The sequence below is a fragment of the Osmia bicornis genome, chromosome 4 (assembly GCF_907164935.1).
Source record: "Osmia bicornis bicornis chromosome 4, iOsmBic2.1, whole genome shotgun sequence".
Classification (NCBI taxonomy): domain Eukaryota; kingdom Metazoa; phylum Arthropoda; class Insecta; order Hymenoptera; family Megachilidae; genus Osmia; species Osmia bicornis.
In genome coordinates, this window is record NC_060219.1 from 2,582,536 (window position 1) to 2,609,823 (window position 27,288).

A 27,288-nucleotide genomic window follows, 5' to 3' on the forward strand; every position below is an offset into this window, starting at 1 on the left:
TTTGAAAATAATAATGCAGAAAAAAATTCGTCTACGTCAAAATGTTGCTCCTTCTTACCATGCAATGACCACCAAAGCAATTTCTTGTATCTTTAATAGTTTAGGAAATAATGGAGTGTTTCCAGTTACGCGGGACACACTGTATATAAGTGTTAATGTAGTACATAAATAATTATTTATGTACCAAAATAAACAATAATTTACTGTTATATTTAATAATTTCATAGAAAGGAAGAAGAAATGAATCTCGATTAATAAAATTTTCAGATACTTAAAAAATAGTAAATATACAGTGTTCGGGTATGAAAGGAACGATAGTATACGTAAATCTGATGAAGGAAAATAAGCAAAGAGAAGATCTATCGCGCAAGAGTTTCTCTCCTCTGTTTTCTTCGTTTCTCCTTTGAGTTTATTTTGATCTATCTTTACATCCGGTTACACAGATTCGAGGACGATTTGCGTGGAATATATGTAAGTTTTGGATTACGACGAGCATTGTTCTCGACCACTCGCGACCTAAAAGTCAGATCATCGACTACCAGCTAAAAAGTATGATATTCATCGATCATCAAAGCATGAACTTTAGGAGTACATGGATATCATTGACAGAAATCTAATCTACAGAGCTTGCGGTGATTCCATTCGACCAACGATATCTTTCATCGACATACAGAATATAAAAAAAAGGATTAAAAATACACTCACTATTAAATTAAGCTTCCCCAGGGAAAATAGGGAAGTCACCAACTCCCACCTTTCCCCCTCGGTGGCTCCGAGGAAAATAACGATGCGTGGGAGAGGGCCCTATATATAGGTCCGTGGCGGACCTTAATAATTATCTTAATAATTAAAAATTGCCAACTATATTATAAATACAAATTTATCAACATCCACATTAAAACAAAACTGAAATGTTATTAATTTAATCAAACCAATTTAACATTAAAATTACGAATCATAAAATTTTCAAAATTATGTATTTCTATTTTTGTAACATTATTTTCCTTTTAATATGCCACGATAATTATTTTATTCATATTTTGTGAACGATTGATCCTAATCATTGTCGATGAACGATAACGTCGAGCAAATAGATCGATTCAATCTGTGCAGATGAAATCTTCTGCCAATGATCTCTCTGTATCTTGAAAAGTTTGATCTCGGTCGACGTTGAAACGGAATCGTACAGGAAACGAAGCGGAAGAAAGGGAGAAGAACGCCGACGACGCAACTCACCCCCAACTGACACTCTCGTGTTCCGTTCCCTTGCGTAATCAGATGTAACGCAACTAAAGGGATCTTTTTCGATCTTTTTAAAAGCTATGAAATTCCCTTTCGCGCGGATAAAGCAGACGGGGGAAAGCGTGTAACATTCGTTCTCTCTCGCCAAGGTATCGAGGGATCAGCTTTTTTCAGATTAATATTCCGCTTTGCGCTTTCTTCTGCGACAGACTTTGCATACACTCGAGAAATTCTTTTCTCTTGGATACATCTTCCTCGAGTTATATACAGACAGATAGCGCAAAATAGATTGATAGATTCGAGTGTCTATTTTTTTTTTTCTTTTTTTTTGTTCACGCTCGCTTCTCTACTCTACTTTACACACATAACTGACCAATTTACACGGTTTTTTCTTAGCGATTATCTAGATAGATCGATTGTCGTGCGCTCCTTCGAACAGCGGAAATTCAAGCAACGAAGATTGCGTCCACCTTCCTCGATTAACCCGACTTATAGTGAGCATCCACAAAACTAAGGGAAGAATCGAATACCCTATTCCTATCAATAATCCAGAAATTTCATGAAATCAATTCTCTTTTTATTGAATAAAAATGAATATTTAATTGACTATTGCAAAAGACCTATGTACCATATTTATTTGATTTGGTTCTAGAAGGGCATGAGCTGCCCAGGTCTATGATATGATAATGATATGAGGTCATTGGCACTGAACACATCATTGTAACATAAAAATAGCAAATTAAGATAATCATGAAGAGTTCAAATTTGATACCCCTTAATGAGGATGGTGGACTGAAATGGACTAAAAGAAAGCATCTGCATAAGCTTTTTAGAAAAGGGCGTTGATATTTGATAACAAAAAATAGTCTAATTGATGGTTCTTCTGGCAAGCAAAATTAAAATTATTAAAGAAGCAAAAATTTTTTAAAAATTTATAAACTTCAAAAATTCAATTGTAGATAAAAGTTTATTTTAAATATTTTAATAAGTAATAAAGACAGAACTGAGAAATAATATAATAACAATAGCAATCCTCACAAAATTTCTAACCAAAGTTCTACCAGTCAGAAGAACCATTTCGACTATTTGTATCGTCCATTCAGGACTACACGTGTACACGTACAACTTTGATCTCAAAGTATGATTGTAGATAACTCTGTTATTCATAAAGGGATTTGATGAAAGTATTCCATCGTATTAATAAATTGACGTCAAACGCTTTCTCGTTTCGAGTGGCAGTAACGAATAATTTACCACGAAAACCATTCGATAAATGGAAATAAACGTGGTTACGTACGTTCCGGTATAAAATGGACGAGGACTAAATATAAAATTTCATCCCATTCAACGGAGCTTGATCCCAATTGACGTCAAAGGGCGAGTGCACTCCTTTTGGATGACCAACGTCAATTCCATAAGCATGGTAGAATTGAGCAACCGCTGTTAATTGACGTTAGCCACCCAAGGAATACGATTTCATGATATAATAAAATCAACAATATTGAACCAATTAATCCATAGTAGAATATTCGTAACAACTCCAAATAATTATAGTAAAATAATTTTTTTCTTTTTAAAAAGATTTTTTCCAAAATGACTAATTGTAAAATTAAAATTATTTAAGTAATTTCAATTCACTAATAAGTATTTCTAAGAGTTATCTACAATTTTTACTATTTGCTTTGAAATCTATGAAATATTACAATCTATAATATAGAATATTATATAAGTTAACATCAAGACAGAATTCTGTAAATCAGATGCTTTCTGCTCCATTGAAGATAAGACACGAGATTGTAGCCTCTGTATATTCGAAAGCAACACGAACTGCCCATTTTCTTTCATTCCTCGCAGAAAAAAAGAGGAAAAAAATACGTACATAAAGAGTGTCTAAAAAAAGAGAATCTAAGACTTTGTGAGCTTATACTGTTCCTTGAGAGGAGTAAAAAATGGTGAATTAACGCATGTGAGTATCGTAATTAACATACTTTTGGTATGAAATGTAATTTTCGCAACACCTTGCAACACTCAGATTCTTTCAAGACCATTTTTCACTCCTCTCAATGAATATTATAATCTTTTCAAGTCGAAGGTTCTATCTTTCTTTTGAACACCTTCTGTATGCTTCAATCAAGCCTCACAATCAATTAAAAAATAAACTCTTTCACCTTGCACAACATTGAAAAATGTTGCTCATCAAAAGTTCTCTTAGCCACTGATTAACATCTTATATACGACGTACACCTATTGTCAGAGACCCTGTATAATTATTTACAGTTTCATCCCAAAAAGAGAGACACGTAGTTACGATTTCACATATAGCGTGCTCGGTTCTTCTTATAAAGAAAGTGATAGCAAAGTCGTAATCAAGCAAGCCAACAACACTTGTTATATTACACACTTATGAGTGGGTGTGTATCCTAGCTAATAGCACTTAGACTTGACAGAAGGAAGCATTTCATTTCTTTTCTTTCGATTCTCCTTCATAGTTCTTAATTAATTCTACGTATATTAGATTAACGTTCTTTGGGACGCACGTTTATCGAACGAGACATCAATTAAAAGCGTACAAGTTCATTTCTATGATAATCTTTAGTGGAAAGACTCGGGATTCACGGGAAACGTCACAACTTTGTTTCGTTTATACGTACAGAATCCGGTTGTCATTCTGGTGCAAACGTAAAATGGGAAATTCTTTGTACAAAAATAGGTCGAAAATGTAGAATGAAGTATTTTTTGATAAGCTTTTGTTTTCGAGAAAACATGTAACATTTGAATTTGTAATTACTTTTGTAATAATCAATTTTAAAAACTAGAAGTAGGTTAATTATTATAGTACGCGTTTCTGGCAAACAAATTCTATTCAATTTCAACTTATCTTTGCAAGAGGAATCAACCCTTTTCCGGTTCTCCGCGATTACTTCCGGTTCCTGTACATCTACGCCTACGTTTTCCTTAATCCGTTGCGAAAACCGAAATTAGTTCTATTACCTGCTTTTTTCCGCGATTTTTCCGACAGATAGAACGGAGGAAAATCTTTTTACGATAATTCTTAAATATAAAATATAAACAGGTCAATAAATAATACCGAAAGAATGATACTTTTCGTATTATCAAAATGGATTGTCAGAATTTACAAACTGGACGATTTTTTATTCATTGTTTAATCGTGCAATATCAAAAAGTTAAAAACTTGAAATTTTCAGTTTCTTAATAATATTTCTCAACCTTTTTTTCATACCAATCTTTCAATTTATTAAAAATTGATGGTCTACAGTAAATAAAATTCGAAGGGGATCTTCAAAAAATAGGTCAAAACGTGATGAAAATAATAATAGAGTAGAACGTGTTTTTTATTTATTTATTTAATACCACGTCCACGGTTGAATATTTATTTTCAGAATCCATCGATTTTATTAAATTGAAATATTGGTTAAAAAACAAAGAGTCGATAAGAATTATCAATTAATATATTTTTCAATCAATATTTTTGTTTGTTTTTTTATCAATTTTTTTCTGGAAAAAAATTGTCCATTCGGTGTAGAATGTTCGATATAAAATTCTTGAAATATTCGGTGCTTTATGAAATCGATAAAACGATGGTTTTTAATTCGTTCCGGAATTCCGTACGTGATGGAGAATTAAACGTTCTTAAAACATTGAATATTCGTTATTGCAACAATGTATATTAATTGATAGATTATTAAACACCGATATAAAAGTGCAAAATCGAAAACAGATACGTTCATTTCCGATATGTACGTGAAATTGGGGTAGAAAATGAAAAATTTCATTTAAGTCCCTATGAAAACTTGATAACATTTAACTTTCATACAAATATTTAGTATAAAATTTGGTCTCTGTTGTATTTCACGACACACTTACCACATTTTTCTATATCTATTTAAAGGATACAAATTTCAGGGTAGCTGGAAAGAAATGCAATTAAAAAGAATAATCGACCGTCTTTAGATTTATAAAATTCAGACTTGCAAGATTCTTCGTTAAAATGCACTTAAAATGCGAAAAGCGGAGATTATGCATTCGACTGAAAAAGAATAATGCTCGATCGTCTTTAAGTTTCTAAAATCTGGAAATTCGTTTGAGTGTAAGCGATGCATAAATTTCACGCATTCACAATCACGTTTCGAGGCTTAAACGTGCAGCCAGGCAGAATTTCAAACGCAAAACTCGGTCGAAGCTGGTAAAACGCGTTGATGTTCAAAGAACTGTCGTCAATTTTTGGGACGGAGTTCCAATACCGGATCTCTTCAAGTGCGAAACAAAAAATAGGCGATCCAAAAAAAAATAAAATTGGGACGAATCACTCGTATTTAATTGCAATTGAAAAGAGATGTCAGAAATAGATGTGACCGGTTCAAATATTTTTATTCTTTTTAAAACGACGATGCAGGAGGCCAGAAAAGATACGACTTGTCCCAGTTATTTGAATCACCCCATAAAAAAAAGGAATGATAAAAAAGTAAAAAATTCGATGTTTAATCGCTCGATTTTCCCCCACCCCATTGTATCCTCCGTTCTTTCCTCGGATAAAATCGATGCAAGGAATATTTCTACATTCCTTTGCATCGAACAACACACGCTTGTTATTTACATTCGAACGCGACCTTTTACGTTCTATAAGATGGGTACTTCCGGTGTGCTCACGTGCCAGGTAACACAAGTGCGTTGCAAAAAGTTGAATGGGGGTCGGTACTCGCATCGGATACGGATTTATGAGATACATGTATATATGTATATACAAAGCGAAAGACTCGAAAGGAAGTGAAACAGAGAGAAATAGTGGGTGGGGTGTAAGTTCCTTCCTGTTACTAAAGTGTTAGTGGTGTTTGCTGAGACGCTCGTATCCGCTACGCTAAACGAAACTCGGTCTAATCGAGCTTTAATTCTCTGATTTTTTTTTTTTTTTTTCACCCGTGTGGTATATACGTATGCGTGTAACACTGCGTGGAAATGAGAGAAATAGAACAAAGAAATAGAGACAGACGGTCACGTGTAGGTGGCAATTTATGAACTCGTTATACCGGCGTCTTTGGCAGTTTCCTGCGAGTCGGTGAGGAGGGCGTTTTATCCGTTTCCCCTTCTGTAATAAAAATATTTTAGATTCTTGAGTAGAGCTGCAGCATAGAGAAATCAAATAAAATGGGATCTCTCCTAGTGTGTAAAAAAGAATTTCATTCAAGAAACGTTAATGTTATAGCCAGTAAAATTTAACCCTTTCAATGCCAAATCAATATCTTTAAGAAACTTTCAATATTAATAAAAGAATTAATCAACGTCAGAAATGAATAATTATTAATCACATTTGTTGCTAGAATTATAGATTGCTAAGAGAAAAGATAGAAATTGTAAATGGTTGATTAACATTGCAATTAGTATTGGAAATAATTAATTAGTTCATTAGGGATTTCAATACTATTAAGTCATCCCAAAAAGTGAAACTCACTTTTCATGGATTTTATATGTATCTATTATAGTTATTTTCGCATCCCACTCTTCTTTATGCATATAAAACAAAATATTCCATAAATGGCACAAGCTTTTCGGGATGACCTGGCGGTGCTACTAAAATTAGTTATAAGCTCTGAGACTCCTACACACGCCAATAGCAATGAAAGGGTTAATCCGATAGATGCGAAATGAATGAACTATTACTGTACAAGATCGAATAATCTACTCGTTTCCCGTTCTCGAAACGTTTCTCTGCAGAGCAGACCGACAAATCCTGGTTCGTATCGATTTTAAAGCCGACGATGCACTTCAAACGATACTTTAGAATCTAACGATTGATACGATGATGCTTTTGTTTTCTACTCACCCATCAGTAGGCCCATATTTCCTGCCACTTTTCCCGATGACGGCACAGCGGCTAGATCCTCTGGTAAATCCCCGCTGTGTAAAAATGTCACACAACGATATTCGAATCTACTTAAAGTAGAAGTATCACCGGAATCAAATTTGAAAATTAGGGTGTTGATAAATATTACAAACGAAGCAAGATCCACGGTTTAAACTTTGCACTTTCGAACAATTCTAGGGGTGGAAACACCCTTAACAAAATTTCGAGTTTTCATATTATTGTAAATATTAGTTATGGAAAAAAAAATAAAAATTATTAGGTTTTGATAGCCTGCATTGGGGTAGTAAAAAATTTGAAAAAATCATTATATCTTTGCCTATGTTGTACACTGGCACGTACGATAAAATCGCTGTTACGGGGATAAATTCTAGGATAGGATTGATCTATTATTTTGCAATAATTTTTTTCTATTTTCTTTTCTCTTTCACAGGTACTTACGTGTCCGCAGCATGTTCGACAACTAGCTCGATCACGTCGTCGCCACGCTCGGTTATCTGAACCACTTCCTCGAAACTTCGATCCACCAGAGAAACGCCACCCCATTCTAACACCTGAAAAGAAGGTTGAAAGTCTTTTGATTTTATTTTCAAACAAATCTTTCAAATTATGCAGGACATGATTCCTCGCTCGTATTCAGCAATCTTGAATTAGAATTTTGTCTACTTATAATTCTTCTAATACATAAAAAGAAAAATTAGTTTTGCATTCAAGGATTAATAGAATAGAATGAAAAGATTATACGCGTGAATTGAATTCGTACGATTTCGTAGGATGTAGCTTTCTAATCGGCGTTTGCGATTGTGGCAGGTTTCAGGTGCGCGCAGCTGTCGATAACTTAATTAAAATCACAGCTGGAGAGAATGGTTGTCGATACTCGCACGCATTAACCGCTTACAATAACGTTACCCACTTAGCAGCGAGCGCACGTTGCCAGGATATTCTCTTTATTCCAATTCAGTTCTAAATAGCTATCAAATATTTTAGAATATAATTAAATCGTTGCTTATAACAGGTGATCAATAAACGTAATTCAATAGAATCCATTAACTCCTTTTAGAGATGGGGTAGATTTTATCATGATTTATTATCTTTTCAAATTTTCAATTTCTATATAAATTAAATTATACGATAATTGATTCTTTAAATTATAGCTCTATTTTGAAGAGACAAATTTTATTTATTAAATAAATTCATTTATTTGATTTTTAGAAAACAAGGAATTTGGGTGAAAAGAATGTATACAAAGCGATAAATTTCTTTAATAAAATGATGTTATTTAAGCGGATGCATTACGGTGGGGAAAAAATTTCTCAATTTTTCTTACCTTGTCACCACGTTGTATGCCAGCTTTTGCTGCTGGCCCATCTGGCACCGTCCACATCACATATGCGAAAGTACGTCCATCAGCTCCTGTTTTACCACCCACCACTCTTAGTCCAAAACCAGCCGCTGTAAAAGGCAGTTGAATGTTTAACATACCTGTCGACCTAACATGCGCAATTTGGTTTATGACACAACTACCATCTCATGACACATTTCCTCGTGCTTTTATGGAAAGCATGATATACGCAATTTTGAAATATATTTGGTGACTCAAAATAAATGTAGATTAAAGTAAAATAATAATTATTCAAATGAATGTAAGAAATGTTAAAAGATTAATAAAAATAAAAAGAAACTAATTTTCATCCCCTCGATTACTTTAAAAAAGCGTTTCATAGTTATCGTCTCTTGCAATCGTTAATTCGGGTAAAAAAAAAACGTTATTTTAACGAAATTTAAAAATTCATTGTACACTGTGGTTGTCGAATGATAAATAATATCGGAAATGGGGTAAAGGGTTGGAAAAAAGCTCGCGTAAAGGGTGGCCTTTATGTTTGTAAATTGGTATTCATCGTAGCTCGTTGGAAGTTTAAAATTTCAACATATCTAAAGTGCGGTCTTTTGTACGAAATTGTAAATTAAACGAGTTCTCTCGAGTTATAACGCGATACAACACTTGCTTTCCTGTCATGTCGGTGCCGATCGATACCACCGAATGTCAAGACACAACTTTATTACGTGACATCTACAAACGACATCCTTTCGTTGAGATTGTGTTACTGTACGTATGAAAGAACGACTTCCCGTTTCCGTTCGCCGCACAAACTAGATAACATTTAACCCTTTGCACTCTAACTAACAATCTGAATTGAAAAGTTTCAACTACAGTTACGTACGTCCACACAGTTGCCATTAATAAGAGCCATTTTCTGTTAAGGACATTAGTGAAAGATATCTCTACGTAGTAATCTTCTTTGACCTTTAAACTTTAAATTGATGTATCATAATTATTATTTTGCAATACTTTTCATGCAGCAATCTAAAATCAAAATTAATTATTGAATGATTGGAGATTAAAAATTTGAACATTTTTAGATAATATATTAGATTGCTTATTTTTTAATGAGGTGACTATTTGAAAAATTATTTTTTAATAGAATATTGCACAGAACAGTCATAAACAATGACGAGTTAACCACATAAGAACAGAACATCCCCAGTTGACATCTGCCTGTTCCTCGTAAAACGAAGTAAAAGGGTGATTAACACGACGCTAACTTGATGCTAACGTGACGACTAATGAACTTTGTTACACACGCGTACACTAATGCAACAGGTTACCAGGGATCTGACTGCGACAGTAATTATAAGATTAACGAATCGCTGCCCGTCCGAATGAAAGATCTAAGCTAATCAGGGACGTTAATCTTTCAGCATCTCGCGGAAATTTCAGTCAGAATCACCCGGTGTTCTTGCTCCTCTACTCGTCCTCCCTTTTGTAATCCAGTTTACAACTGGATTCGCCATTCTGCCATCCGAAAACGAGATAGAACCTCGTGATTTACCGTGGAACACGTTCTATCCATTAGACACAAAGTTTTTTTTCTACTTTTTCTTGCTTCTATTAGTAAGTTACAAAATGTCTGAAATTCAATTTAAAAAGATTTATAAACTACGTCAAAATTGTATTATTTCCACGCAATGGAGCGAAATAATAATGAATAAATACAAAAAGAGAAAAAAAAATTGAGAGACTATAGAAAATGAAAGGTTTTACTCGTTTTTCCGTCTGACAGAATGGAACAGAGTTTTGATGGGTCGTCGACGAAGGGAGAAACGCCAATCAAGAGCCGTCATTCAGCCTTAATTAACAAGCCTGGAAGCAGCGGGCCTACGATCAGGCCTCGAGCCACCGGCTTGTTCTGGTAATGACGTTGCAGTGCAATTATCTGATCGGCTGCCCGTGCAACCCGTTCCTCTACGGCACACGATTTTCGATAAATACCATAGTCCTGGGGGTGCATCTTGTTAACGTTTGCAACGGGGGTAACCGTAACAGGAAAATTTCTCTCCCAGATTCACCGCAAATCGAGTTTCACCTTCGTCCTTTCTCCGTTCCCCCATTAATTCGACGAACAGAGTTAGGCCATTTTCGAACGTGTACGGGTAATGCGAGCGTAGCCGAGCGGATCTGCTCGTTGATGAAGCGTAAACCTGACATACAAGCTGGCTAACTTCGAACTATGGATTATCAGCTTGATAATACATACTATGTTCCTTAGAGAATACATTTTAATAATTAAAGTATAAATTAGAAAGATTATTTTTTATTTCTTTTGCATCGAAAAGTTTCCAAAAGTTTGTGAGAATATTATGCTTTTTAAAATAGAGAAACTTTTCACAGAGAAGCTTCGTAAGTTTAAGAAAAAGGTGCTAAATATGTTTGTAACGAGTCCAAACTTTTGCTGGGTAGTGTATATATTTTTTTTTATAATTAATTTGACCCAGCTTATTTTGAACCACCATAGGATTAATGTGTAAGCGCCGTCCTGGCGAGCTAAACAATCCTAGAGAGACTCATTATTAGCAGTAATTTAACTGCTGCTGTAATCCTGTTCTAAATCATAGCAGAAGATACTCGATGCAATTTCACCTTCACAGGGACAAGGACTGAAACGGGTCATTCAATTTGTCATCGTTATGAGCTTTTTTTCGTTCCTCGTCTACGACCCGGAGTTTTTACAAGTTTACGATATTCATAAAGTTGGTACAGTTGCTGCCATCGGTGGTAAGAGGCAAGTTACACCCGCGACAGTTCCTATAAATTTTCCGTAAACGATCGAAGAAGAAGTGAACAAAAAAGAATTTTTAAGGAATGACTTTTCTTTACTCTTTGGAAATTTTCAAAGTACGATACTCGTGGATAATAGAAACCTCTTAGAAGTAAAAGTTTAAAGTACGAAGTTTGAAAATTACTTCATTCCACTTTCGTACATTTTTTGACAACATTCAAAAATTTAATCCCGATGAAATTCATGAGGCATGGGGTTGTAACCCCCTCCCTTGAACCTCCCCTTAATCCGTCGCTGATTTTAAATCAGTTTCCGTGCATTTCTATTTAAAATTCTTCCAATTTAAATAGCAAGTTATAACATGATCAATTTATCGAGATTTTAAAGTTTAAAAGCGAGCGAAACAAGCTTCCAATAACCGGCTATCTAATTTTCGAAACATAATGCGTACGAAATAATTTTAATTTATTCCATTACCCTACTCGTTCTAACAATGAACGGGTCTCGTATATTTAACGCTAACGAATTTACCTCGAAATTCTAGACGAGCGAAAAGTGAACAAACCCGTCTGAAAATACAACAGTAATTAAATGTCACATGCACACCGATCAGTGATATAAAATTGTATTCAATTGTTTAGCTTTTCAAAGACATTCATATTATATTAATTTGAAGCACTTTTTATGCATCAGTTTCAATTAATTTAAAAGAAATATCAGTACTTACTTCGGTGTCCTTTATCCAAGGCTGAGTCTCTCCTTAACTTCAGTCTTCTTTTCGCATTTACCCATGGCGCTGCAATGAAAAATATGAAGCAATGTAAATGTTTACATTTATTCGCGATATTTACTATAGACCCGGTTTCAGCAAACGCAATAAACTAAAGTAAACGAAGTCGTGATTTCACGTATACCGAATTCAAAGTCAGAATAAAAAATTTCAAAATAGCTCCAATTGTATCAGAAAGAAATATACTATGAATATGAATAATTATACGAGAAGGTCGCTAATAAATAAAATTAATTGCTTACTGAATATTAGTAATTACTGAAATTAGTGATTTCTTAAAAATGACGTTTAAAAAAGTGCACAATCTGTCCAATATCCAATATCCAAATGGCAACAAAAGAAAAATCCTTAAGGGTTGAAAGAAGATTGGACCAGATTTCTTTTTTATAACGCAAACGCATGACTTCCGCTCGATGTAGCGTAAAGACGATTTCGCTTATATCCCCAATTCAACTTTCGATCGATGCTCACTCTCGCAGAAAGTGAGTTAGTGTTTCCTAGACTCGTTGCAAGTCTTCGAGTTTATTTCAAAGAAAAAAATCGAAATTGGCAAAAACTGATGAACCCTCATTTAATCGTATTTCAAAATAATCAACTTATTAAACTGTAGTTGAAGTTAAAATAAGTTATGAGTTGGAAACTCACATGATCTTGGAAAAAGAAGGTTAAATGATAAGTTCTGAATAGAGACACTTACTCATATCATTATCTGCATGATGGATAACAATTTTAATGCTCTCTCCATCCACGAGACTACCTTGACGAGCTAGTTCACGATCTTCAGCTGCAACCCTATTTACAGCAGGTGGAGGGACTACTTTAGCCACCCCTGGAGCTGAGGATGCCAAAGCCTTGATGGCATTTATGTCAGGCCTGAAATCATAACATCAAGGTTTCCTACTTGAAATACAAGGAAACATACTATTATTTATTAAATAATCAACCTAAGTAGCCTGAATTTATTCCACATTTGCAATTTATTTTTCTACAATCCCTGTATACGTGGTTGTGCGAGTCGTTCTGAAATACCATAATACATAATTCCCTATTCAATTCAGAACTTTTCAAAACGGAACAACAGCAACAGATATCGTTCCGTGGAATTTCATTTAATTCTAGAATGCAATCGTAATTACGGTCGAATATTTTACCTGTTTCTCGGTAACACTGAATTAGCATAGGGAAAACATGCTACTTTAGGGAAACCGTTGTTGTGTACCCTTTCTACCCTTCTCTCTCTCACTCTCGTGATCCTAATTAATCTGGCTCTCTTGACTGAAGTGGTTAAAACGACCTGGCTGCTTTAAAATGCTTCTGCAACGGTCGAGAAGATCGAGTGGCTTAAGGAGATCATGCTCGAAAATCGCTGAATTAAGTGAAACACGCCATTTCCCTGTGGTTTCTGCTCGACCTGCGAGGTTCCAGCAATCGATACGGCCAATTTGAATACATCCATGTAGAAAAAGATACCTACTGTGTGCTAGTTCTTAAGCACCGTTCCAAAAATGTAAAGTATAAAATAAAAAGAAAATGGAAAATCCAAATATTTTAATCTCCTTGTTTTTCCTTCAATTTATCTATTTACTACAATAATTTGTAAGATTCTCCAAGATATTGTCAGCAACGACAGCTAATTTAATTCAACGTTACACGGTATTCCTCGGCGTGGAAGAAACGTCGTCATCTTTGAGACTAATAACCAACGTCGTAATTCGTAACCGTCTGAACTTAATGAAAATCGAGAAACTGGTTCGTCTTCGAGATTAATAACAGACTTGTTAGAAACGCGGGCCGGGAACTCACGGATATTCGGCCTGAAACTGTGATAATAGTGGAAACTAAGGAAACTAGAATGTACATATACATTTTCGGGAGAAATTAGGTGAATAGGTGTGGTACTAATTATTTCTCTAGTGACGAGAAGCTAGTGTTTGCGATCTACTTCAATTTTTACTGCTTCCGCGTGCAAAACGCGTACTTAGCAGGGAGAAAGAGTGGAACGGGTTAAAAAAGGTGAACAACCAGGAAATATGCTGGCAATTACGTGCTTGACATAAAATCCCTTCTTAATATCATTTCTTTTCAATGATTTTATCATCTTTCATAAAATATTCCATCAATATAATTTTATTTCTGAATTTTTTCATTTAATCTTTAGTCTCCGTAAAATTTTTTTATTGACTTGTGTTTCAAATATTATATATCTCAGAGATAGAAAATAAAAGCAGGATGTTTTTATAATATATTAAAACGATTCAAATTTAACATTTACTTCAAACATGAATATCTGATAAGAGAACATAAAAACGTGTTGTATCTTGTCATTCCACGCTGGAAGCTTTAAAAAGATATCAAAGTTTTTACGAGCTGGTAGGAAAGCTCAAGCCACGTATGTATAATAAAACGAGATCCAAAGAGATCTGTAAAACGCGATATTCCATAGGTACATAAATTAATACATTCAAAACAAACTCATAAAAGCTTATTCGATTCGAAATCAAATTTGGATCACTTTGAGATACAATATAGCTTCGCAAAGGGTTTCTTATCTCGTTCCTTCAAAAAGAAAATATTTCGCCTTTATAGAAAGGAAACCACCTGAGACCTAGAAAGGAGGGCAAACCGGTGTGTATTGACTGCTTGACTTGGAAATTTTTCTTTTATCAAATTCCAACGTAAAAGTAACAGTATTTTTTAAAAATAATTTTTCTCTTTCGCTGAATATAATTTTATCAAGAAGCTATATAAACGATGCAGTGTAATTGAAGTCCTTAAAAAGTATTAAATGTGTAATGCAGTACTTACAATTGAGAGCCTCTTCGCCTAGTTCGTCGTTCCTCATCAGGAACTAATACAGGTTGAGCCACCACCGCTGGTGGAACTACTGGCACAGAAGATGCTTCCAAGTTCATCATACTTTCATCTTCAGCCCCAACTTCGTACGGCATCACAGGCTTCACTGCCCTAAACGATGATCTTCGCGATGTTGGCCTTTCCTCCGGTTTTCTACCACCTGCCAACAGAATATTTTATTCTTGTCAATTCATGTAAACCTGATCAATTTAAAAAATAAATTATATTAAAATTCTAATGTAGTACTGTAACTGGAAAAGGGATGAATCTCATTGTCAGTTAAAAAGAAAAAAAATAAATCAAGTAACTGCTTCTCATTCTTAAGTTAAGTTTCTCATTCTTGTATCAATCGGGTGTAAAAGTATCATAGAAATTGTATTTTACTTTTCCCTTGCGTCGGCAGAATGTTACAAATTCCGAGTTTGGTCTATATTCCAAGACTATAACATTTGTCAGGCTAATGAAAGCAATAAGGGAGACAGGTAGTTCAGATATGAGGCTTAAGAAAGAGGAGTTTATCGACGACCTAGATAACGTAATTGGTTGAAACAGTCGTAGAAGAGGAAGAATAGAGTACAAAATCCTTTTCCACCCTAGCAACCCAATTATCCGATTCTTCTACCATTATTTATCCCTTTTATCCCTTAACAAACGGCGAACTTCAAAAAGGCAATCGTACTTTCTTAATCCTTATTGGCTTTAAATCTGGATATAAACATAAAACAGGTGAAATTTTCCAAACAAATTTTTGCCATCAATTTTTATGCCAAACAAGTTATTATATTTATTAATTTATAATAAATAATCAATAACTCTTCTATGGTATCCCTACCTGGGAAATGGATCCAACGTTCCGCCAACATTTCAGTTAACATCATTACGGATCTAATGGGTTATTGATACTGCTACTCACTGTTTAACAAGCGTTGAGTATCAGTACTACCTCTTTCCACCCGAAGATTCATGTTACATTAACGAAGTAGAAGCTTCGGTAAGCGAAAACTTTTGAAACGTTACCCTGAATTTGCTTTGATCAACATTTCCAATACTCGAGCAGTTATTTATGATTCAAAACTACCACTGCAACTATACAAAATATTTCCCATTTTTGCAAATATTAAATTTTCTATATTTAAGCTACAATTTACAGTAAATATATTAGTTCAAAATAATTTAGATCTAAACCGTAAAAAAAATAAGCTATAATAATTTTTGTAATCAAGTAGTAATCATAAATATAAAAAATGTAGTTATACAATTATGGAAAATAAACTGTAACATTCAGGTACATCGAAAGGATTATTATTTTAGGACTTCGTCTAACGAACGAGCGGAATTTCATTATACATAATCTGAAGGCAAGTTGGTATCAAAATATATGTATCACGGTCTTGATTACGAAGTACGTAACATGTAGACAAATTAATTAGAACAACGTTCACCTCGTTACAAAGTGATTCGACCATTAGACGTCAAAGTTTCAGTTTGAGATCCGACCAAAATGAAACGAAGTTAGGCTTGGTCCAGCCTTGTGGACATGGATATGGTTAACTAGGAACTGTACTTCCTGAAGGAAGTTAAACTCGATTACACGATTGTAGGTCTTTCGTCCTGCTATAAACATTAAATGAACCTACTAGTGGAACTATTCTATGGTTAAACCTACGATTGAGGGTAAATCTATTGTTAAATTTACTCGATGTAGCAAATATTGCCTTGGGAAACAGTTTAAACAGATTAACTCCGTTATGGTTTGTGAGATGCAAAGCAGAACGCATAACGAATTAATTAATACTGTAATGTTTACAAAATTGTATGAAATATATTCATTTTAATATGTAAAAAATAAATAATGAATAAATTGTTTACGAAGTCTTAGGTAATAATTTAAAAACAACAACGTTCCGAAAACTATGCAGGAAGTTTTCAGTTTAACAGGTAATAATTAATTCGCAATTAAGTTCATTAAGTGTTTATAAAGTCGTGCTTGATACCAAGAGTTGCAAAATGTTCCAGGTAACTCGATTAAAATAATTGGGATCCAGTGACCGCTTCATCGCAATGGAAAACAGTAATTTTTCAATTACTTACACGCTTCCACCGTTAATTAAAACGGCATTAATTAATGCAATTAATCCATTGTAAATTTCACGTCACTGTCTGTACCGGTCAGAATTTGTAACAGGCATCGAAAAATTGCGTTAACTTGAAAACCGCAGCACAACCCTTTCTGTTTTCAAACATACCATAATTGATCCTATCAGAATTTCCATATTTTCACGTCGTATTCGTATCAACGACAAAGTTATAATAATATTTTTTTATCAGGTTGGAAATTTCCACAAATTTTCAGGTTTTTAATAAAATATTATAATTTATAAGTCACTAAAAAATAGCTGACAAATCTTTATGAACGTTCATATTTTTACCCAAATTATGTCACTCAAAGTGTTAATAATTACAAGATAAAAAGAAAATTGACGCGTTAAGCATAGCGTGTCTCCAATAACCCTTAATTCTACAAATTACACTCAGAAACAAACTAAGAACTTAACTGTGACACAAATGCAATTAAGATTTATCAGACATAAACTTTAATGATAGCCACGTGTTTGACCTAAAATTGTAAAGTAATTAAACTTTGAAACTTTTCATTTTCTTATAATCTTATCTCTTTAGACATAGTATTTGAAAAGAAACTAACTCTAAATCGTTCAGCTACTTTCCAATTAATTTTATGTGAAAAATGAATCGTATAATATTTTTTGAACCTTAACGTGTAATTAAATCAATCAATGTCAAACCAGCCAAGAAATAATAAAAAAAAATATTACTGACGAAAGAAGGCGTAGCGTCCATGGCCGATTTAGATTCCAGGTCAACAAATATAATATGTTAATCCCATAAACAGAATGAAGAGAAGCATACATTACCTTGGGCAGAGATCGATGCTCTTTGCTGGGCAGCCGCGATGGCCATGGCGTTAAGTCCTCCAACCCCTGGTGCAGCGTACACGTCATAGGCTGATGCTCGCCTTGGTAGCTGCACCGGAAGTCCTAGACCTGGCTCCGGATGAGCGTGCTGCCCACCGCTTCCGGACATCGCAGCGACGTTCTTCATTTCGTCGTCGTACGACCTTTGCCTGGTCATGCGAGATTTGCAACGAACCGTGCCACCGGTTCGACGAGCTCGTCTTCGACGTTCCTCATCCTCGTCCGCGTCGATGGGCATTGATTCTGATGGTTCTATCGATATTTAGATGAAAAAAAAATTTTTCTTAGATACAACTTGACCCAGTTACGTGGGACACCCTGTTGAAATACGAAGAGATGTATTCACCTGCGACGGAAGATTCAACGCCAACCCTTTGAGGGCTCGTCGCCCTTCCTCTCTCCACCTGATGACGATCCGGTGAGGTCGCTCTGGACTTGTTCCGATCCAGGTCCCTCTCCCATCTGAGGTCATCCCGGCGTTCCCCTGCAACCTTTCGAAACTATAACATTACGACACAGAGATTAGAGTTCCACAGGGAGTGACACCATTGCGTGAAGAGGAGGCTTATGACTGTTGGCGTGATGTTTCATAATGCTTGCATCGGAACGTGTACATTGACACGACAAGCTATGAATTCGAGGAAAGCTGATATGTTCTGGAAAATATCGAATGATAAGCGACAACAATTACGTTAACGCAGATGGTTCTTTTATCGGTCGTTTACTTAAGATACGTTCTCTATGGATTTATAGAAATTATAATGATTAAAAATGAATTCTAAACTTTATATTTATTTCTATAAATTAATGAATCACGATTATCTATTAACCATTCCTATTTTGTATAATTATGTATAATATTATATTACATTAATATTATATGCCCGTATAATAATAATTAGAATTTTAATTGGTGTTCATGATGTTAATAGGTCCTTAAGTCTGACCGTGCATAGCTATTTCTACTGCGACAGTGGAAATATCGATCGCCCAGTATACTTCGAATATCGTTGATCAATAAGAACAAATAGTCAATGACATACTCGTTAGGAAATTGGCGGACCTGAAAGAGACGTTCATCAAGAGGGGTAACAGAGGAAATCCATTTCTCCCAGCAACGTCTCTGTCGCGGTATTGAATCGAATGCACGTAATGGGCCATTTTACGAATTGCTAGAAATTCGTTGTTTACGATTCACCGGAAGAGGGATGCTTGCGTTTGACGCGATTCGAGTTGTCCCGTAGCAAACTATTGTTTATCTTCCTCTTATATTAATTGGCATTGACGTGTCTGTTATTCGATCGATGCTCGAATTTCGAGGGTCGAAAGCAGGCAAACGGCTGATCCAATTGGAGGTGTAATCGAGGAAATTGCGTCAGATTTTAACGGAATCGCAGGGATCCAATTTCGAGGTTCCTCCCTCCTGTCGCTAATTGCAACCGTTCGAGAGGCGGGAGCGTTTTAGCCCCGATAAATTTGTCGCGAGGCATTATCTCCCTTGTAATCCCGTGTTCTTGCGTCACCGAGTCGCTTCGACAACAAGCAGGAGGATGTTATCAATCAGGATACCGTTATACCGGCCGATAGCTTTTCTTTTTAGAAGGTATCTTTAACCAATTGGGTACCGAAAGAAAATTGGGGGATTTTGTTTATCTTGCAGGAAGGGGATCGATCGATGATACTTTACTGGTAATTGTCTATACATCTCACAATAGATGTGTTCATTCACTAAATAAAATGAAATTCCTTAAAAACTGAGAAATAATTTGCAAATTTATAATCAATTAATGGTACTCTACAAAAATGCCCAGTGATCATTAAAAGACACAGAAGAAGTAATTAATCAAGCTAATATTTAATACATTTTTGGTCGATTTTACGATCATGAAGCTCCAATATACAAAGCAAAATTCCACAAAGGTAACCATAAAGCATGAAGAATTTCAACATCGCGATAAAAGCAACCTTCCGTGTTCCTCGACAAGCAGGATATGATATTTCTTTCGCAAGAACGAATCCCAAACTGATGCTCCTCGTTTTTTGTTTTCACTGCAACGAGCAAATTTCAAAGGTCTTCCGCAAATGATTACCCGCGACAGAGAAAGAGCAAGAAACGGAAATGCATTTCGTTTTAATACCCTTGTTACAGAAAGATTCGAGCCGGTTCCCTTTGTTGCTAGGAACCGCTAATTTCCGTTTGTGTACCAGGCGAGGATTCAAAGCAGTCGCAAAAGCTCTCGTTCGCGACCTCTTTTTCACTTTCCCGCTTTTTTTCTTTTTCCTTTTCCTTTTTTTTTCGACCGATTTCCGGATCCTCCCTAACCCCAGACACCGTGCTGTCACGGTACCGATGGCCTGATTTCAATTTCATTCCACTTTCTTTCGTTTCCGCAGTCGATTTCCAATGAAATGAGATTCTGCTGATTCTTCCTCGAGCCAACAAAAACGATTTTCCAATAAATTCTTAGGATCGAAAAGCCGACCGACTGTTCTCTTATTCTTTGCTTCACGTTCCGTCGGTTTCGTAAGAGCTTCTTATTGCCCTTGCATTTCTTGCTGGGATCGGGAACAAGATGAAATCCTGTTAGATCCACGTGTTAACCAACCGCGCCGGAATAAGGAAAGTACTAAACGAGTTTACGAGCGTTTTCTTGCGTTCCCCGATCATTTTCCACGGTCGCACGTGTATGCTTTCAATTAGGATCTATTTTAGCGCACAACCAGCGAGAGGAAATTTATTGAAACTCCGCGATTCTTACTTATTGGAAAACTCTAATTTTTTACATTTCATTCACTAATGACAATCAACATATTAACACATAGAAAACGTATCTTGAGTGAAATACTAAACTATCGTATCTTAAACATTCTACTCTCATTTTTAATAAAAAGAACTATATCTTTCAGAGCTGAAATAAATATCCAAATAATCGGAATCGTTTTATGCCCCGCAGAAAATTGTATAGATATTATCCTACGAGCTTTGCGATCGACAGTAATAAGCAGGATAAAAGCGTAGGACATACCACAACATAAACATGCGTCCAGCCAATAGGCACCGTATTATAAGACAAATATAACCCATTTCTACACGTGGATTAAATAAAATTACTCCGTCGATCGTGCCAGATTTCCTCTGGTACACTGCCAGTAGGATGAAAGCATAGCTGTTGGGAATATTCTGTTTCCGACCGCAAACAGTTACTTATAATCAGCTCTGAATTGGATAACGTTTCCTTTGTCTGATCATTCCTGGTAATAGGGGGATTAGCATAATTCCGATTACTATTGCGAAACTGCTCGTTGGTGAACCATAAGTGGGTTGTTTAGAGAAATTTCCATCGATCGTTATCGCACTCGAATATTCTATCAATTGTTTCAAAAAAAGAAACACCGATTCGTTTCGTTATATCAAATTACTTGAATTGTGTATATTTTTATATCGTAAAATAAATGAAATAATTCACAGTAAAACGAATGGAAGTAAAACCACTTTAACATGAATGGATAGGATAACATTTGAATCAAAGTGTTAATAATTCTTCCTTCTCGTAACATATGTGCAAGCATTCAGCAATCAGCAACGGTACGTGTTGCAAGTTCACGGTAAGTTTGCCATAAGTTAAGCAAAGTTCTGAAATCTGTGCCGTTTTCAACTTAATTACCAGGTACGACGATTAACACGAATACATATGCAAACACAAACGTTGCCGTGTATTCTGTTGTCGCGTGATGATTGAGAAGCGTAACATTACAACTTTCAGTTTACAAAACCTTCGACTTACCTTCTCGAGTTCCTTTAAACTAGCAGGAGACACGTCGGAATGTCTCCTAAGTTCCGGGCTTCTTGGAGGTGCCAATCCGGAACCGAGACCTCCGATCTGGCTTCCGCTTTGACAGCCCAGTCTAGCATCGCTGTGCCTCCTCTGAAGTGCTTCCAAAACAGGAACCTCCAACAGGGAATCCGTCGATTCCTGTGTAACTATCGGCTGGTCCCGTGACGCGATTTTTCGTCGACACACGCTACAACGCCATGATGACTGAAACATGTTTTTTTTTTCAAAATTAAAATTTCCAATAATATTTCCGATTTTTTGATTCAGGCAAATTAGGAAAACCTTAAACTTCTACAGGGTGTCCCACCACATCTGTTATAAAGCTATAACTCCAAAACTATCGGCCGCAGCCAAAATTGTAAATATGCAAATTGAATGGTAAAATAGGGCGCATGTTTCAGCGTGAAGGAATTTTTGTTAACTTTGTTATTTTACGAGATATGATGGTCAAGTTTCGTTTTTCAAATGGAACCATATATTTTGTTTTGGTCTATTTGATAGTACTTTTCAAAACGAATTCACTGACCTGTCATGTATACACCCGATTTTAATTAGTTTGCAAGATAAAACGTTTACAAATTTCCCGATTTTCAGTAGATACGTTTCGGTTTGAGTGGCAAGTCGTAAAAGTGGCCCTATTGTAGCGGTCAGTGCCTTAGCGGGGGTCTACGCTAGGAACGGCAGACCCATAGAATAAGAACCCGCAACAATAGGGCCGCTTTTACGACTTGCCACTCAAACCGAAACGTATCTACTGAAAATGGAGAAATTTGTAAACGTTATATCTTGCAAACTAATTAAAATCGGGTGTATACATGACAGGTCAGTGAATTCGTTTTGAAAAGTACTATCAAATAGACCAAAACAAAATATATGGTTCCATTTGAAAAACGAAACTTGACCATCATATCTTTTAAACTAATAATGTAAATAAATTTTCGTTCACGCCAAAACATAGGCCCCATTGTACCGTGCAATTTCCATATTTACAATTTTGGCAACGGCCGATAGTTTTGGAGTTATAGCTTTATAACAGATATGGTGGGACACCCTGTATATTACGTATCATAGTATATAAGTAGATAAATAAATAAATAATTATCAGTGAAGCGATACGAATAAAAATTACCGGATCATCGGAATTCGTTGTCGTCGAATAGCAAGCGCAGTCCTCACAAACTTTGTGTTGACACTCGCAGCAGATCCTCGAGGTTTCGTCTGGAGCGAAAGACTTCCGGCATACTCTGCAATCGTCCCCGGTTTTCGACTTCCTGCAACATACAAGTTTCAAACGGTGTCAGGGTTGTTTTGTTTAGAACATTCATTTTGAATAAAAGTAAAACGTGGATAGAGGATCATCAGGTTCTAAACATTAACGTCTATTTAATTATTGCTTTGGTTCGCCGGTAATGAGCAAGCAATTATTCATCCTCATTAAAACATTAATTATTCACCGAGGAACAAAATACGGTCAGAGGTGTTTTTAACGATTATTGTTCGATGAGGTAGAAAGATATTATACTGTTTCTATGATTAAATTGTTTGTGTAAATAATATTTTGTAATTTTGTAATTAAGGACTTACGTTTTCGTTGATTCTGTAGTTGTTTCTTCCTTTGGTTGTGTTTCTTCGGGAGGGGTGACTTTTGAAGGACCAAATTTCGTAACTGCAAAAGAAGAAAATGATTGTCGATAAAATTAGAAGATGGTCCTTCTAATACTCATGTATGAATGTACAATTGAAATTAAATCAGGAATTAAAGCAGGAATTAAAGCTGGAATTTCAAAGTTCTAATTTTAACTATATTAATATTAAAAGTGATTTAGAAAAAAAAAATAAGCGTTGCTAAAAATATTTCAGTTTAATAACGAAACAATTCTGCTCGAAGACGCTCCTCCAATTAACCTAATTGCACACGGAGATTAGAACACGAAAGACGAACTGCGAAAGCATCTGGAACGCGAATTTCTTTTCATTAACGCGCTTTGAAGTCCTCGTTCGACGCTTTTTCACTTACTTTACAATGTTCTATTTTTCTCGGGCGTTATGAAGCGTAGACATTGCAAAATGTATTATAATCGTAGAAATTACGGTTGAAACTTTGATAAAAATTATTGTAAATACGCATTTTTTATTTATGATAAAAACTATCGGTTATCCAGTAACGTTTTAGGACTTTTGAACAACAATCTAAACCGGAATCGATCGTCGAACGTATCTGGAAAAATTTATTCAACGTTTGAAAGTTTGTGGTTGAAGACAGGTTCCTGTTTCAACAATGCAAACAAGCAGGATTACCAAAGGATAGGAGGACTCAAGGGAAAATAGAGTGGAAATCCTTTTAGGAAGACAGACACGGGACTTGGTCGTGACTTTTTTAGATTAGGTCAAGTTGGGTTGGTCTCTTCTTGGAAAATTCACAGTATTGTGGAACATAGGGTCGTGCATGAACGACTGCTAGAATGATCACTTAATTAACCTAAAAGTTATCCCAGCTATCGGTTTTATTCAACCCCTTCGGTTTCTTTTTTCCGTGAAGGAAAATTTATTGGCAGACTTAGCCATCTTCATTCCATTTCACGTTCCATCGCTTCCTTACATTTATGCGAAGCGCCATGCTATTATTCGAAATGCTCTACTTTTACGCCTTCTCGTTCCAGAATTTCAGTTTTAAAATACTACGATATCGGTGAAATTTATGAAAATCTGCCACCTTTTTGAAGTTATATAAAGGGGAATATACTGAACAATATTAGGGTTGTTTTATGAAATATTTTCTAAATTAATAATTATTTATATTTGTTAGAAATTATTTTCTGATAAATTTAAGCGAAAAAAGCTATAAATTGATGTATATGTAATTTGATACCATAAAACTTTATTATATTTATAATATGGCATGTGCAATTTATCTTAGAAAGCAATTAATTACATTGAAACAAGTTGTTTAATGTAAAATGTAATTCAAAAAGTAAATCGTAATTACTGAACGATTTTCATTTGATTTGCAAAGTGTAGTTATTTGTTTAAACGGCACTTGTTCTTTTACGAACAATTAGGTAAAATCGTTCGTTTTTACTCGTTACGGAACAACGAAGATAATTGCTACATAATTGATTGTAATTAATATTTCCGTCGTTCTTGATCAATTTAACACGTTGACATTATCAATACGATAAATACCAGATGGAAATCGTATGGTAATTCAAATTAAGAACGCTTCAATAAATTATTTCTTGGAACATGTGATTTATAAAAATCATAATAAAGTATTAATTTAGATTCCGTTCAAGTTTTTTCAAATCTTTTTAAATAATCCATACCAAGTTTATGAACAATGGAAAATCTTAAATTAATCAACGTTAAATCATCTAACAAATTAAAGATTCTAATATTCATAAAGTTATTATTTTCTTTGTATTTCGTACTTCAAAGCATTTTGATATTCCGCCAGTTGATAACCGTTCTAATAATATCACGGATCACATTTTACTCTATTCTGCTCAATTCATTCCCATAATTACATCCGCAGCTTCAAACAGTATGAAATCTGTAAGAAAAGTAAGGATAATTAAATGCCTCTTTATCAGTCTTTCAGCTGGATTTATTAATGATTTCCATAGTAATTATTATATTTCAAATTTTCAGATAAATATCAATATTCTATTTGATATAGATATCTACACATAATTGCCAAAAACCATAGAAAATTATAGAATTAAATTTTGCCATTTGTTTTAATAAAGTTGAATTATTTCATTTCTAAATCACTTTAATATTAATATCGTCAAAATTAGAATTTTCAGAATTCCTCTTACCCCTATGTTACAATTCTTCTGAGGGAAACTTAATTTTAATATTCAATATTTAAAAAATAATTATGGTAGTTCAGCAGTAAAAACAAATCCAAGTATCAGAGCACTGATTCTTAAAGGGAAACCACGAAGGAAACTTGAACCTGTACGATGGTATCCGATTTACTCGACCTCGAACTCCCTGCTAACCCACTCCGTGTTCCATTAATTACCTCGATGATTAACAATGCGACTGCGTTTCGAGATCAATTACAGCAATGTCCTCGTCGATATCAAACGGTCGGCAAGGAGATTGAATCAAACCGTGACAGATTACAATGGAATAGTCTTGTTCGACATCGATGAGCGGATATTTGTCTTCAGATGTTCGACATCACGAACAAGATGACCGTAACGTTTGAAAAATGAAAGAAACTTGTGTAATTAGATCGACTACAATCACGATTCAGGGAAACGTTGTTAATCCTCTTACGAATTCAAGCTGTTTGACGACTAATTAGCGTTTGATGTCTTTAAATGATTAGTGTTCTATTCGTGTAATCTATTTAAGCACACAATGGTATTTTCTTGATGCGTTTAATTCACTGAACATAAACTATCAACTATAAGTAAATATACTATTGCCGATATAAAAAGAAATCCAAAAATAATAAATCACTTTTTATGCGTTAAATAATGCTAGCACAATAATTATTTCGTTGTCAGAATAAGTAAAAGTCCCTATAGGAAAGGATTTCCCACCCTTTGAAATGATTTACGCTAACAGCGAAATTAACGGGAACTTCGAAACTTTGATGAATATTTATGCAACATTTCATATAAACACTCATTAGCCTCGGTGGTGTTTAGCTTAACTTAACTTCGCTAGCAACTTTACCACCGTTCATAATGTTTAAATGCAGGGAAAGATTGCTGGTACGTAGGTGAGAATTTATTCACGCTTACTTAGAGAAAAGTTTTACAACTAGTTGTACTGTGCTTGAAAAGAGAACCGTAGATACTATAATTAAATGAAAAAATCTTTGATTAAAAAAATACTAAATTAATTAATTAGATAGATAAATAAGAAAATATTTAAATATTGAAGTAATCGAACAATCAAGTAGACAAGTAGTCAAGTAGTCAAATAGTCAAATACAAATGCAACAATTTACAGTACGAATATCACCAAGATCAACATAATATTCATTACAACAGCAATCCAATTATTATAATATCTGTATTAATATCACAATTGTTTCTCTTTAATTCAATTTCCGTTTCACCCCATCTACGAACATATAAATAACACTGATTCAATTTATCGTATACAATTTATTGAATTAAATCCAGGTAATTGAACAACTCACCATTGTGTCCGTGAATGGCGTGGAACGGTAACTTCGAAAGAAACCAACCCTATTTTAATCGACAGCTTTGAAAAAAGGGACTGCCATAAAGGGCGCCATGAACACAAAAGGTGGCACGAGAACGAGAAGAATACGTAGTGTCGCAAAAGAAAACTGTTTCCACGGCTCGGAGAGTTTATTTCATTTGGTAAATTCGATGGGAAAGACTGTAACGAAGGTAGAACCAAGAAGATCTCGTTGGAAAGTGGGTCAGATGGTTTCTTCGAAGAAGGCAAAACCTCTTTCGAAATTGCAAATATCTGTCGAGCTTCGTGAACAAATTTTTCAACTGGGTTTCTTTCTTTTACCATAGAAATCCAGTTGAATTTATTACCATGGGATTCGATACCTGACCTATTCTACGGAATAATTTTT

The 27,288-nt window shown here is 34.9% G+C and overlaps 1 protein-coding gene across 6 annotated transcripts in view; it reads right to left on the reverse strand.

The window, feature by feature from the left end:
- LOC114871388 (regulating synaptic membrane exocytosis protein 2) overlaps window positions 1-27,288 on the reverse strand; it is a 65,746-nt gene that overhangs the window by 14,247 nt on the left and 24,211 nt on the right. For 5 of the 6 annotated variants that reach the window (XM_029177342.2, XM_029177248.2, XM_029177430.2 and 2 more), the window contains 12 exons: window positions 23,295-23,376; window positions 22,840-22,981; window positions 21,660-21,914; window positions 18,221-18,374; window positions 17,815-18,126; window positions 14,834-15,041; window positions 12,726-12,901; window positions 11,966-12,034; window positions 8,448-8,572; window positions 7,562-7,674; window positions 7,082-7,155; window positions 6,288-6,346 (listed from right to left, as the gene is read on the reverse strand). In XM_029177342.2, the coding sequence (XP_029033175.1) occupies window positions 6,288-6,346; window positions 7,082-7,155; window positions 7,562-7,674; window positions 8,448-8,572; window positions 11,966-12,034; window positions 12,726-12,901; window positions 14,834-15,041; window positions 17,815-18,126; window positions 18,221-18,374; window positions 21,660-21,914; window positions 22,840-22,981; window positions 23,295-23,376 (1,769 nt within the window). The remainder of the gene's footprint in view (window positions 1-6,287; window positions 6,347-7,081; window positions 7,156-7,561; window positions 7,675-8,447; window positions 8,573-11,965; window positions 12,035-12,725; window positions 12,902-14,833; window positions 15,042-17,814; window positions 18,127-18,220; window positions 18,375-21,659; window positions 21,915-22,839; window positions 22,982-23,294; window positions 23,377-27,288) is intronic. The other variant, XM_046285349.1, reaches the window with a different exon arrangement.